The sequence below is a fragment of the Phytophthora sojae genome (genome assembly GCF_000149755.1).
Source record: "Phytophthora sojae unplaced genomic scaffold PHYSOscaffold_10, whole genome shotgun sequence".
Lineage (NCBI taxonomy): Eukaryota > Oomycota > Peronosporomycetes > Peronosporales > Peronosporaceae > Phytophthora > Phytophthora sojae.
The window spans coordinates 371,272-385,692 of NW_009258124.1; the positions used below are offsets into that span (position 1 = coordinate 371,272).

Genomic DNA, 14,421 nt, shown 5'->3' on the forward strand with positions numbered 1-14,421 from the left:
TGGACCCGATCGAGGCTGCCGCGCGTAAGGTCTAGTTCGTGGTTCACCTCGTCTAGCTCGCGCTCTTGCCCAGAAACCTGCGATCGGAGATCCGAAATATCCGCTGCGGCGAGATCGAGCTGGTGATCCAGTCGATCACGATCGGCATTAGCAGTCGCGAGATGGGCCTGAGCGCGTGTCAGTTGGCGACCTAGATCCTGGATCTCGGCAGCTTGCAGGGCTATCTGATCCCGGAGGCCTTGGATCAGCTGCGGACCCTGACCCTGGGCACTCTGTTGAAGGTCGCTGACTTCCGTCTGAAGGCGGCGGATCTCTTCCTCTTGCGCCCAGTGGTGGCGCTCCAAGTTGTGCAGTTTCGCAGTCAGCTCGCGCACGGTGTCGTCCTGGCGCGCCCGGTCGCGGGTCATAGTCGATCGTGAAGCGTAGGCGCACACCAGCTCATCTTCCAAGCGAGCGATTCGGCGGACGGCATCCGGGGAGGCCGCGGCACGGCGGGAGGCCGTCGGTCGCGACGATCGAGGTGTTGAATGAGTCGATCGGGGCGAGCCATGCGTCGAACCGTCGTCGTCCGGCGGACCGGATGGAGGCGCAGGCGGGTTGGGCGGCGGTGTGCTCATCTGTGAGTGGTCTGTGCTTGAGCCGGCGAATTGGAGAATGACCAAGGTCAAACTGTCCGAAGTGAGCCGCCGTGCCACAACTTGCGGCCAGGGGCGGATGTGGAGAAGTGCTGAATAAGAATTGTTCGCCGAGAAAGGCGGCAGGGCCGATCGACTGGAAGTATGGGGGTCAGCGATCGAGAGACAGGCAGCGAAGATCTATGGATCAGAGGGAGTTCTTCGGGAGATCTCAAGTGGCCCGATGACGCCGGCGCGTAAGGCAGGACATGTGGCAAGCCGGATTGGGGATGATCGCGTTCGAACCGTGGCGTGATTCGAGGCCGACCCAAGTCCCGATCGACGACAGATCTCGCAGATCTAGGACGGCCGAAGACGGAAGACGATGGATCGGCGGTGTACGGCAACCGGCACAAGTCGTCGATCGAGAGTTGATCGCCGATCGCCAATCGGGAGTCGATCGTGTATCGGGAGCCGATCGTGGGATGATCGTGGATCGGGGATCGACCGCGATGGGATGCACATGGAGGACGAAGTCAGGACAAGAATCCAGTGGATGTTTAGTTGTAGGATGGTAGATGAGATGGCAGCGGTAGGGAGACACCAGCTAAACATAAATCAGAGCAGAATTTGCACCAAAGGCCACAAGTCCCCCCAAGTCACCAAGTCCAGGGACTACATTGGCCTCGGCAGCGTCGCCACTTTGGGTAGTGAACTAGCGGTACGGTTAAGACTGGATTAATACATTGGTCAGCTTGACCTACTCTAGTGAGCTATCTTTTGTGTGCAACTCCTCGATCGACCGGATATTAGTGCTTGGCCGGCGATCATTTCTCCTCTCGATCAACTTCGATCCCGCAATAGGAAGCGGCAAACAACTCAAGAAAGGAAGGAACACACCCGGAAAGGCAACTACAGGCCTTGGATCTACTCCAGACCGACCGATCGCAACGAACAACCCTCGATCGGAGCGTATACTCGGACGCAGAGCGAAGACTACCGCGCTGCTCCACAAACTATCCCCGCGTCACGCCAAGACATTCGATCTTCACCAAGTGCTGCATCTTTGGAGCCCCGAGAGAGCGGATCCAGCCCGCCGACGGGTACACAAGGTGAGAACAAGTTCAGCCGATCACAGATCGTTGGGGGACCCCCTCCGTTAGTCGGTGTCTGGGCGCTGGTGGGAAGCTCGATCAGGCCTTAACCAAATTTTGGCCGATCCCGCTACACCACATCCTTGCGGCTGTTAACCTATTGAGGAACGCTTGTGTTGTTGATGGCAAATGCCGAAGTGAGTTGATTAAAGTTATTAAAGTTGTCCTACTTGTCCTTCGCAACTCTACTCCCCTCTTCTCCTTCTTGTTTTTCTCTCGTGTTTGCTTATGCAATCACCGCTTGCTACACCGTCGAACCAACCAAGTTGACCAACCCGAAGATTAGCCAATAGGAAGCGTTCCAGGACGGTTCAGGTACAGAACGGAACCGTACTTAGCGGTGCACTTCAACACAGGCTTCACATAGATGCAAATGTACTGAGTTACTATTATATATATTGTGGCTTTCATCCGTTTTGGCCAATCGGGTGGTCCAAGATCCGATATATCGGGCCCGATTTGCTGGAGGGCTCCGATTTAGCAGGAGGGGCTGAGGGAAGCAAACGATATCTGGTCCGGTTTGCGTCTGGGGGCTGCGAGTTGCTAGGCAGGGGCCAGAAATGCCGCTTTTCGCCGGCAAAAGGGACCGCCGCGAAAACATGTCTGGGGCCCTCTCAGATCGGCGTGGCACGAAGTTGTAGCGGCCGTAAATGATCACACAGGTGATTTAGCTGGCCATAGTGCTATGAAGTGGTGTACTATTGTCCCCAATGTCTTGCACTTCTAATGCGTCATGAGAGGTGGGGAGGTATGGCCAACTTGGAATGCCTCCCCTCTGAGCCTTATGCTACTAACTCAGGTCAGATATAGCTAAATTGGACTAACCGATCATGTAGGAGCTCCATTTTATATAAATCGGACTCCGAGATAACACGTCAAATCGGGCGGCAAAATAGTTGAAAACCACAATACATGAAAAAGTACAGAGTAATATTCGGTACTTTTTGCATGTTATGCATGAGTCGTGGAAGCCACGAGAAGTTAGCACAAAGTGATGAAGCTGAAAAAGAAACGTAAATATTTTTTGTCGTTTTTAAGCACTTTGGGTTGCAGCAGTGAAACAAGTCATTTCATGAATTGTACACGTGAACAAAGTATCCTTATTTTTCACACAGTTTTTTAGCACTCTAAACTCATCTCATATCTGGATGCGACGTCCTGCAACTACGTCACTGTACTCATCCTATTTGTTGGGGTGATGTGGTGTATCTGTTGGCACCGTAGTGTCCGTAAACCGGCAGTGGTGCGCATAATCCTCGCAAGTACTTTATCTCGTTTTATGTTGTGCGAATACGGAGGATCATGAATAGTGCGAGGAAAAATTATTATAATACTACCGTGTATTCTTGGCTAAACTATAGGAAACTATTTTAACAGAAAAAAATGTGTCACTCATAGACGAGGGATATTTTTAAGCTATGTGATAAACCTGAAAAACGACGTATTGGAGGTTGGCATTTTAAAACAATACTTTCCCTTCCTAAGTAAGCAATACGTCAACGATTGCGCTGCGCAACATATTTGTAAATATCAAAATATGTTTTCCACTCCGTTTCATGTAGTGTTAACAGAAATCTAACCGTCAAGCGGGAAAAAAGTAAAGATAACCGAAGCAGTGACAAACCACAAATTCTTAGTCCAATCCGACAACAGCTTGCTTGTTGAATCGAAAAGCTACACTGCTTACCGTAATAAGTCTCACCTCGTTTTTTGCAGAAAAGGTATAAGATTCGCACTTTGACGATCGAATTTTTGGCCTATGAAAGCAACAGACCCCGAAATCGAATCAGCTGATTCGTCTGAATTTGCCAATAAATCATGCATTTTGTTAAATAGGCTGCAACATCGATACCCTAACCCTCCCATCACGTGAGACTAATTACGGTAGGTGCAGTAGTGCCGGTAGCCTACAGCATTCTGGTTGCGGTCGTAAGTCAACGATTACGGGCGTAAGTCGCACTAACGCAAACATGTGCATTGACTGGGCCTACCGGGTACATACCTGTACCAGTTCCTATCGTCTCACCATATACTCATTTTCAATACTATACAAGAGAGCAAAGTATTTTTAAGATATTAACATATTGTGGAAACCGATTAGATTGCCCGAGCGGATTAGCTGATAAAGCAGCGTTCATGAGAGATTTGACTGGTACTAAATCGGGGATCCTTATGATTTCATATGGCATTGGTAAGGGTATAAATCTGTGTACGGTTAATAACATGGGGGTTGCCTCATTACCTGCCAGAAATACGACGAGCGACCACTTACCGCCACGAGCTGAGTGATTCGCGTACCGGTACCTACTAACGAGAAATAGCATCGCGTGTATTAAATACGCTTCTGTGAGCTTCGATGTGTACTGCTATCTATTTATCAAGTTCTGAAGTCATGTATTTGCGCTGTCATTTCTCGTCAGCATTAGCGTTTGTCGGTTTTACGTTAAATCGGCCACCGAATGCCGTGTGGGTGTCGGACATTCGGGCTGATTAGCATGCAAATCAGCCGTTCCGGGTTTTGTAAGCCGTGGAGCAGCTAAATCAGCTTGCCACATGGCGTTGTAGGCACAACTGACCGCTCTGTCAAATCAGAGTACAAATCTTAGTATGTCGATCTAATTAGGAGGTCGGATTTAGCAAATCAGACCCGATTAAGCTTAATCATCTGCTTAATCAACCGATTTATATCCCAATTAGATAATCTAATCGGTTTCCACAATACTATCAAAATAGTACAGTAATGTGGTTCAATAAGGGACCTCTGATATGAATAGGAATGTAAAGGCTATTAAGGCGAACAAGTGAAAAAAGAAAGAACAATGTATTGATTTAGTTAAGAATAAATGACACACTGCGTTTACTAATGAGCGTGGATTAAGCCTCCAGCGCAAGTTCAGACATGGGAAGCACAACTGTTTAAGTTTGCGGCGAAGCTGGAACCTCCTCTGAAGTGTGCTGTACAATGGACACAACCTCCCCAAGTTGTGTCACGGCGATCCAGTGACCAGACCTGTCTGTCACAGACCCGACCTCACAGCACGCCCTCGTAGCAGTTAACTGGAACTCTCCGTTCAAATTAATTTTTGTTGGTGACATCAGCTCCGAGTTAGGTAATCGCATTCTCAGCAGAGCCGAACTTCAGGTCAAAGGACGATGGACAGGGGCAAAAGCAAAACGAGTTGATGAGCTGTTTAACCACTGGATATCGCAACTCGTCACTGCTGGAACGTTGGAACTTCGGCATCATGTCGGCTGTGAACTCATCACACCGGTATGACTCCGTACCAAAGGAGAATTGGCATCGGGCAATGGATCGTGGCAGTAAAGCTAGATTCAGAAGCGTCAAGGCAAGCGATTAGTCATTACGAACTGGGATCCAGAGAGATTGGTGACGTAACCCGAGATCCGCTTGGCCTGCTTATCCCCATCCGATGGTATTACGAACGCCCACGAGGAAGTGATATCTGGTATGAGCGCACACACCAAGTACTCATGCCAGAATATGAAGCAGTATGTGTGCCTGTGATTCCTACGTATTTGCCTCAGAAAACAAACCGGAAGGATCGAATCATCCTTTGGACTACAACACAAATTGAGGGGGTGCGAGGCGTGAACGACAGAAGCATCCTTCAGGAAGCAGCAGCTCGTAGCCGGCTAAGATTTGATAGCACCATTTCTAGTGGGTATCCACTCGAGATGGCAACGGCTTGCACCGAATACAGGCGCTACCGTGGGGTAAAGTGGTGTTTCGAGTGTGAGCGCTGGCATCATGCAAATTGCATGCCAAGAGACTGCACTATGCCTGGATTAAGGGACTCTTTCACTGCTAACGCTAGAGATGCGAGTGTGCAGTATGCGAGCGGCCCGCCGGATAAAGCTGTAAGTGTTCAAGCAGGCGATGGCAGTGTGTACGAAGCAAACCCAGGTCATTCTCGCGGTGGTTCGGCCATGCAGTCGCCCGGAGGATATACCGTAACTGGCCAACTGAGAATCCACCGTGACGACGTCACTTCTACCCGCTGTGAACTGCACGCGCTACTAATAACTTTATTACTCCTTCTAACTATTGTAACATAGTCTGGTAGTAATATATTGTACGGTGATTCTGGGGATCAAGTCTGCGATAATAAAAGTGCCATTGCCATCTTCGCGAAAGCGCGAGCGTATGCAGAGGGTAACATACGGCACTTAAAGTATCGGGATGTGCGCCGTCTTGAGATCAAGTCGATAAGTCGAGCAATGCAGGATCACGGAACAATGACACCGATATGGGTCCAATCACACAAGGAAATGGAGTTCACGCCCGACACTACTCTTCGATCAAAACGGCATTCCTTGGCCGTGGTGGATGAGGCAGCAAAAGCTAGCCACCTCATCAATATGCAGGCGTCTTACTCGAGGTGGATAGAATATGATGACTTCATGCTCATTGATGAAGAAGGTGCACTTGTCTTTGGTAACACGCTAGCGTATCTACTAAAGCGAGTCCACGGGGACCAACGACGCCGCTGGTTTTCGCGTCAACAGGAAAAAGATGAATCGCACCACACACTCGCACAGGACGAAGTGGCCATGATCGCGGATTCTCAGTGGTCGGAGGCGTTAAGACGATTCTACTGGAGGGCCCGAGCAAATGTGCTTCACACCAATGCTATCAAGCACAGATACGATCCGAGATGGTCTGCTGCTTGTAGTAGTTGTGGTAATGGGATAACAGACACCCAACACCACCGTTTTGGGCTCACGACACCAATCTGTCACGACGTCAGCGTGCTCAACGACATGCTCACTGAATTGTTTTATGAGATAGACTGTGAAGAGTGGCTTCCAGACCAGTGCGTTTTCATACCCGCCATAGCGCACCAGCTTGCAACCGAAACAGGGTCTGACCAACGCAGCGGATGGTTATCAACGGAACCGGGCAAGGTGTTGTGGTCTCCAATGGTGAAAATTGTGAATGGACTGTGGGTGAATGCGCAATGGTTGGACTGGTTTGGAGACCCACGAGTTCTCTGTCTTGACTCTCAGTTTGCTAGCGTTGTGGAACGAGAACTCAGCCACATTGGCCGACCAAGATGCATACTCCCCGCTGAATTCGCTGACGTGGTCCAACGTTATCACACGACAGTGGGCTTCTTCCGGGCATACATTACTCAATGGATACTTGGATGATCAGCCGCTACTTTTCAGTGTGCGAGCTCGTTCACCCAGTTTCCTGGGTTGGAACAGTTATTACCACCAGCACGGGTTCGTATTTGGGGGGTCGATGATGTGTATCAGCCTAGATCGAGCTTGTGGTGGGACGATTTCAAGAAACGATATGAACGGCAACTGCGCTATGATGAGCCTATTTACTGGATCGCTACGTATCTACACTCTGCGGGTCACGAATTTCTCGAATCAATTGACTGTGCGTGGATCCTCCGAATTTCGGCTGGGGAACTCAGTATGCGCACTGAGTGTACGGTCGTGCAGAAGCATCAGGTGCCTTTTACGGCTGCGTACACTAAAAACCGGTCAGCTATTCTAATCGGTGTGATCTCACACGGATCCAACGGTCTAGACATCGCCGAAGGATCGATACCAGCATGGACACAGCTTCTCAGGCACAGCTATTCGGAAGCATGGCTCACTAACGACTGGACGGAAACGGAAGGAGATATCATGCCCATGCTACATCCGATTCTCGACTGGTACGGTCACCAAGATGGCGCCACCCATGGTGGGCTCGTGTTCGACACCAGCTTGATCGGCTGGATTTGGTCGTTTATGCAGCTCCGAAAGGGTGGAGGCGGCTCCCCACCATGACGAAGGGAAGTGTAACTTGGGCGGAGGCAGTGTCATACACACGAGCACAGGCAAAAGAGCTTCACTCTCAGCTTTTAGCGGCATCTGGACTACATTACGGAGTTACGTTGGGGCAAGTGTAGTTCCAACTGGAACTACACTTGCACCAAGGACGATAACAGCGCGACCAGGCAGGAGAGCAGTGCGCTTTTGGACGACGTTAACACAGGTATCAAGACACGCCGGACAAATTGGGCTCGACAGACGCAAGTACAACTCACTCGGCGGCGTCAAGATCGCCGACGTCAGATCCGAGAGCGCGGAGAGGCATGGCATGCCCACAGGCACCAGCTACTGACAGCTCAAGATGGCAGTACGGACGACGTTTTGTGAGCCACTACATTTCTTTTACATTGAGGCGACACCATACGCGAGAAGGTTAGATGTTGTCTATGCATTTGGGCTACTACCGCGGGTACAGGACTTTGGGTCCGGGGTCCGTAGGCGAAGCTGCAGCAGCGCGCAGCATTGGGTGTAGATAGCCGACTAAACCGCAACTGAAGTGGAGTGTCCTCTTGGTGCTGCTCACGCAGAGATGGAAGCAACGACAACACTCAGCTGGGCGGCAAAAGCCACCTTGTTGGTCGTGTGTATATTCTCAACTGAGGCCTAGATTCTTCTCTTTCACCTTTTGTCTTACTCCAACTGCAAGTGGTATAGTGGGGATCAGTATAATCCGCAACAGCCCCACCTACGGATTCCCATCAACTTGCATCTCCAAATCTTGCCCTTGGCAATAATCCCATTGCAGCGCTGTGTTTTTCAAATGCCGGACGTGCCAATGGCTTTGTAAAAGCATCGGCCACGTTATCAACTCCTGGCACCCGAAGCACGTCAATTTCCTTCAAATCGATGCGCTCACGCACGAAGTGGTGGCGCACATCGATGTGCTTGGTCCGAGAATGAAACACAGGGTTGCTGGCAAGCTTCTTTGCACTTTCGTTGTCAACAAAGACTTGGGATGGCTGAATTTGCTGCACCTGCAGTTCCTTCAGCATTTGGCGCAAGTGCACCGCCTCCTGCACCAGTAGACTAAGAGCCATATATTCGGCCTCGGTCGTGTGCAGCGCGACGGTCGTCTCCGTCTGGCGGCTCCACGAAATGATGCTCCCACAAAATTGAGTCACGTAGCCTGCAACAGACTTTCGATCATCAACTCGATTTGCAAATTCCGCATCTGCGTATGCTCTCAGATGATCATCCAGCTTTTGATCTGACCACGCTAAGCCACCAAGCTGGACCCCCCAGTCCGCTGTGTCTTTCAGGTAGCGCAATCCACGTTTTGCAGCTCTCCAATGCAACAGACCTGGGTTTTCCAAGAACTGACTGCACTCTCTAACTAGGTAGGCCAGATCGGGCCGGGTACCGAGCATCAGGTACATCAGGCTGCCAACCCCAGCACGATATGGCGTCGATCTCATCAGTTGCCTTTCATCGTACACATGGCCTGGCTCAGCTTCAGATCCGCCGTGCTCGGCGTCTTGCAGCCATTGCAGTCCTGCATGTTGAACCGCTTGAGCACGGTCTCGGCATACTTCTGCTGACCAATGAACATCGTTCTCTCGGCCCGGTTCCGCGTGATCTCCCAGCCTAGAATGTAGTGTAACTCCCCGAGATCCTTCATCGCAAACCGGTCCTCGAACATCTTCTTCATCTTGTTGATGAGCTCCATCGACGGAGCAAACAAAATCAGATCATCAACATAGAGAGGGATGAACACCAACTGCCCATCAATTACTTTAGCAGCCACGCAGGCCTCCGACTGCAGCATCGTGAAGCCCTGCTCCTCCAAGAACGACTTGAGCAGCTGAAACCACACTCTGGGCGCCTGCTTCAAGCCGTACAGGCTCTTCTTCAATCTGCACACCCAGTCCTCTTTGCCTTTCACTTTGTAGCCTTCAGGCTGCTCCATATAGACCTCCCCGTCAATCGCCCCATTCAAGAAAGCAGTAGTGACATCCATCTGATGCACTTCATAATTCCAGACAGCCGCCAGTGTCAAGAGAACACGCAGTGTCTCCAGCCTCACAACAGGCGAGTACACCTCTAGGTAGTCGATACCATAAATCTGCATGAAGCCCTTGATCACGAGCCTCGCTTGGAATCTTTCGATCTCTCCGTCCGCTAGATACTTGACGCGAAAGATCCAGCGATTCTGCAGCACTTTCACGTGCTTCTCACGCGGCACCAACTCCCAGGTATCGTTCTTCATCAACGAATCAAACTCATCATCAGCTGCATTTTTCCATTGCAATGAGTGCTCACTCTCCATAGCGTCACCGAAAGTATCTGGCTCTTCAAACTCGCCAGTACTCATGCAGCAATAGTCCTCCCACCATGCAAGGATCAACTCGTTCGCCATAGCACGTTGCAACTCAGCTCGTGCTTTCCTCCATCCAGCAGGCAACGAGTTCACATCATCATCTGGATTTGTATTTTCGTAGGCAATGTAGACGTAGTCACCGAACCACGTGGGCGGTTTACTTACCCGACCGCCCGTGTCACTGGAGGGTCTTTAGGGCGAGTGCCTCTCGGGCCTGTGTACTCACGAAGTGCTGTGCAAGGAGGCGTTGATAGACGCCCCACACTCGCAGCATCACTCGACACTTGGCTGTCCGAGTCGGCCCGCTCAGCAGCCGATGACCTGCTGTCCACCTCTTCCACCTCTTGACTCCCTGGTAGAGCCCTCGTCTCGTCAGCAGCCGGTCCCTTGTGCCGCCCACTGCTGCGTTTCCTCTTTCTCCTTCTTTTGGAATTGTCTGGCACGCACTCACCTCGCAGGTGGTCTGTCTCATGTCCATTGACACGTTCCTCATCACGTTCTGCCACCTTGCTAGAACGATCACATCCAGATGCTGTAGAGCTCACTCCACGTCTTCATCTCGTTCTGCCACCTTGCTAGAACGTCCACTTTCAAACACCGCAAACCGCACTCTCTTTGGTCGAGGCGCTGCGGCATCACCACCGGGACCTCTCTTCTTGGACCCACATGCCCCATCTGACCGGACATCTTGCTCAACTGCCCCACCTGGTCGGTCATCACATCGGGTGTCATCAGCCCCACCAGTCCGATAATCACCTCCGTCTCTGAAGTCGCTGGCCCCACCAGTCCAGCAATCTCCATCATCACGATAACTACCTCCATCATTTGAGTCATCATGCATTTCATCCAGCATTGGCTCAATGTCATCCTCTACTGATCGATCAACGCCTAAATATTCCTTACCGGAGGCTGCACTTGGCGTTGATGCCGAGTCCATGAGCAATCGACCAGCTTTATTCTCATAGAACACGACAGTATGGCTGTAGAATGCCTTGTTGGTCTTGCTATCGAGCAAGCGATAGCCTCGCTTCTCTCGCGAATATCCAACGAAGACCGCCTCCCGTGCTTTCGCCTGCATCTTCCGTCTCTCCACCTTGTCGATGTACGACAGGACGGCGCAGCCGAACGTCCGCAACTTCTCATAAGCAGGAGTCTGACGGTGTCATACTGCATACGGTACCTCCATGCCTCAAACCGAGCTTGGCATAATGTTCACGGAGTATGCAGCTGTCATCGCTGCCTCACCCCACATCGCTTCAGGCAGGTCGAAGTGCACGAGCATGCATCGCATTCTCTCCGTAATGGTGCGGACCATTCTCTCCGCGACACCATTTTGCTCCGGAGTATGCTGGATGCTGCTGTCAAACTCCATACCATACTTCGTGTCACACGTACTTTGCAGCTTCTTAAACTCCTTTGCATTGTCTGACCTTAGCGCTTTCATTCTGACATGCTGCTGCGTCTTGACGCGTTGATAGTACTCCTCAAACTTCTGGTACACTTCCGAACGATGCTCCAGAAGATACACGGTGACAAACCGACTCGCATCATCAACGAACACGGCAAAGTACCGTTTACCACCGTAGGAGTGCTCTGCATACGGAGCCCAAGCGTCCACATGGACCTTTTCGCCAACTAACCACTCGCGGGTCTGTGTCCGAGACTTCTTCATGCTCTTCCTCGTAAGTTTCCCCTTCACACAGGTCTCGCAATTGAAACCCACCGGGATACGCAAGTTCACCTGTGGCAACGGCCACTGATCATGGCTGAACAGCGCATTAAACGCGTTCTTGCCAGGGTGCTCCAATCTCGAATGCCACAGCTCCAAACTACTCACTCGAGCTGGTAGCGCCACCATGGCTACCTCTTGGGGTCTCTCCAACTTCAAGCGATAGAGATTGGTATAATCAACTTGAGCGGTAGTCACACCAGCCTGTAAGATAACATCAGCGCGATCTGCCTCATCAAAGTGCACCTTCACACGATCACGTTCAGGCAGATATTGGTTCAGTTGCCGTCGCACAGAATAGAGACTGCACTGCAGCTCTGGAGCATAACGAACTCCTCGCAGCGTCAGTGAGCACCTCCCACCAGTAGTCTCCAGCTCTTTAACCACAGTACCAATACCCTCAACACCCAGCAAGTTCTTTCCTCCAACTCGAATCCGGGCGCTAAGAGGCGTGAACTCCATGAAATCAGTGAGCTGGTTCGAAATATGACTCGATGCACCAGAGTCCAGGTACCAGTTATCATGGGCTTTGTCTGCGACCGGCTTTTTCATTTTCATCACTTGAAGAATAACATACGCGCTGTCATCACTTTCATTAGCGTAGCTACTCGTTTCAGCAGCCTTAGCACTCTTTCCTCCACTCATCTTCACGCGCTTCTGAGCTTGGGTGCTGCTGCGATCCTCGGCTGGAGGTCGCTTGCCAAGAAACGGGCAATCAAAAACATGATGCCCTGCTTCATGGCAGTGATAACAAGCACCACCTGGCTTTTGTCCACTGCCGGCTTGGCCACGTCCAGCTCCACGTCCACCACCTTGGCTCCCGCGACCGCCAGAACCATGTCCACCACCGGAACCGCGCCCGTGTCCTCCAGATCGACCACCACGTCCACGGCCGCGACCACGTCCTCGACCTCTTCCTCCACCAGCAAAGAACGCCTTTTCTTCATCATCATTGTCCTTGGCGCCCTCTGCTTTCCGACCTTGGCGATGGTCGTGAGCCATCTCCAATGCGAGTTCAAGTTGTTCATAATTAGGAGGATCATCAGCATTTTGGGGCTTGTGACTGGCGAGAAACGTCTGTACAACATGATCATATTCGCGCGGCAGAGATCCAATCAATAGTGCTGGCTTTACATACTCGTCCACAGGACGCCCGACTCCAGCAATGGTCTCCATCAGCCGACGCATCTCGCTCAGGTGATCTGGCACATTGCCGTTGGGAGCGAGCCGTAGCCGACTGAGCTTGGCCCTCTCCTCAGCGTACTTCAGGTACGTCTTGCCCATAAATCTCTTTTTCAGGCGCTCCATGACACGAAACGGGGTGGGTTCATACTTCACAGTCTTCATTATGTGATTCGTCATTGCGTCGTAGATGATCTCCTTGGCGTGGGCCATCTCGCTCGTCCACGTCGCGTGCGCCTCTGCCTCCTTGCTCTCGTCCGGCTCGAGCAAGTCCTCCATGCAGTACTTCCACAGCTTCTTCCTCTCCAGCTTGAGCTTGACTCGCTCGTGCCAGACCTCGTAGTCCTTGCCGTTAAACGGCGGGATCGTCCTCTTCTCCTCGTGTGACTCCTTGGGCGTCTTCTTCTGATCCGCCATGACGTCCTAGTTGCTGTGCTCCCCACGCGTGAGCCTTGGGCTCATAACCTGAAGTGGAGTGTCCTCTTGGTGCTGCTCACGCAGAGATGGAAGCAACGACAACACTCAGCTGGGCGGCAAAAGCCACCTTGTTGGTCGTGTGTATATTCTCAACTGAGGCCTAGATTCTTCTCTTTCACCTTTTGTCTTACTCCAACTGCAAGTGGTATAGTTGGGATCAGTATAATCCGCAACAGCAACAAATTCAAATTCAAATTACTAATGAGCGTGGAGTGCAACCAGCACTTCTGAATCGTAGAAACTGACACATTATCCCACGCAGACTCGCACCACTTCATGGCAGTTAGTAAGTCGACTGTATACGCATCGCGATACGCCCCGAGATGATGCGGCCGATGGTGGCTTTCCCAGGGGGCCTTTGCAGACCGAACTCGACTTTGGCCCAAAGGGCCAGGTCTTCATACAGTACTTGACAGCGGGGGAGCTCTTAGCCTTCTTGCTCAGACGCAGCTTCTGCTGCTGGGTGAGGCGAGTTCTAGTCTTGGAGGAGGAGCTCATGAGGTGGGTGGATGGGTAGGGCGCTGGTGTTGTGGTAGATTCCGTTGTGCTTGGAGGTGGGTTGGAGGGAAGGAGTTATGTTCAAATTGTAGCTTCAATCACGTAGTCGCGCTCGTTGCGCAACCAGCCAATAGCGCCAGGATCCTGTCGAAAGTTAACTTAAATCAATGTTAGCTGTGTTCTTGATTGACAGCTGTATATAATGTATGTAAGGATATTAGTTGCCACACGTCCCTTATTGACGCACATTACTGTAGACATCTTAGCCCTAATTCGTGGTATCCGGATACGGCTCAACGTCACCACATGGTCGTACACTCATCAAGTCGAATATTCTAAGTTAGGAGTTAGGATTCCTAACTCCTCGGCTGAAGGCATGGCTGTGGATCACCAAAGCGACTACATGTAGGCGTTCGAGACTGCGCCTCCGAATCGGCGGCACGGTCCTCCAAATCCTGGCGATAATTATGAGCGCATTGGCGAACAGATGGGACTCGGATTCCGGATTCCATACGAAGTCTGCTTTCCGAACACTCCTTCTAGAAGCTACAGGCACACTGCCCTAGCGAATCATCCCCCACTTTCCAAAGAACAGCA

General features: G+C 51.3%; 3 protein-coding genes across 3 annotated transcripts; 2 read left to right on the forward strand and 1 right to left on the reverse strand.

Moving 5' to 3' along the window:
• Window positions 1–5,041: 5,041 nt before the first annotated feature.
• On the forward strand, window positions 5,042–5,845 carry PHYSODRAFT_305611 (hypothetical protein; the record flags this gene model as incomplete). Its single annotated transcript, XM_009537038.1, has 1 exon — window positions 5,042–5,845. One exon carries the CDS (start codon window positions 5,042–5,044, stop codon window positions 5,843–5,845), a length of 804 nt encoding a protein of 267 aa, XP_009535333.1.
• Window positions 5,846–6,025: 180 nt separating this feature from the next.
• PHYSODRAFT_305612 (hypothetical protein) lies at window positions 6,026–6,940 on the forward strand (the record flags this gene model as incomplete). The annotated part of the gene is made up of 1 exon (XM_009537039.1): window positions 6,026–6,940. The coding sequence occupies one exon, from the start codon at window positions 6,026–6,028 to the stop codon at window positions 6,938–6,940; it is 915 nt and encodes a 304-aa protein (XP_009535334.1).
• Window positions 6,941–13,415: 6,475 nt separating this feature from the next.
• On the reverse strand, window positions 13,416–13,628 carry PHYSODRAFT_525809 (hypothetical protein; the record flags this gene model as incomplete). Its single annotated transcript, XM_009537040.1, has 1 exon — window positions 13,416–13,628. A coding segment is annotated over one exon (213 nt), but the record flags the coding sequence as incomplete, so codon positions are not given.
• Window positions 13,629–14,421: the final 793 nt, after the last annotated feature.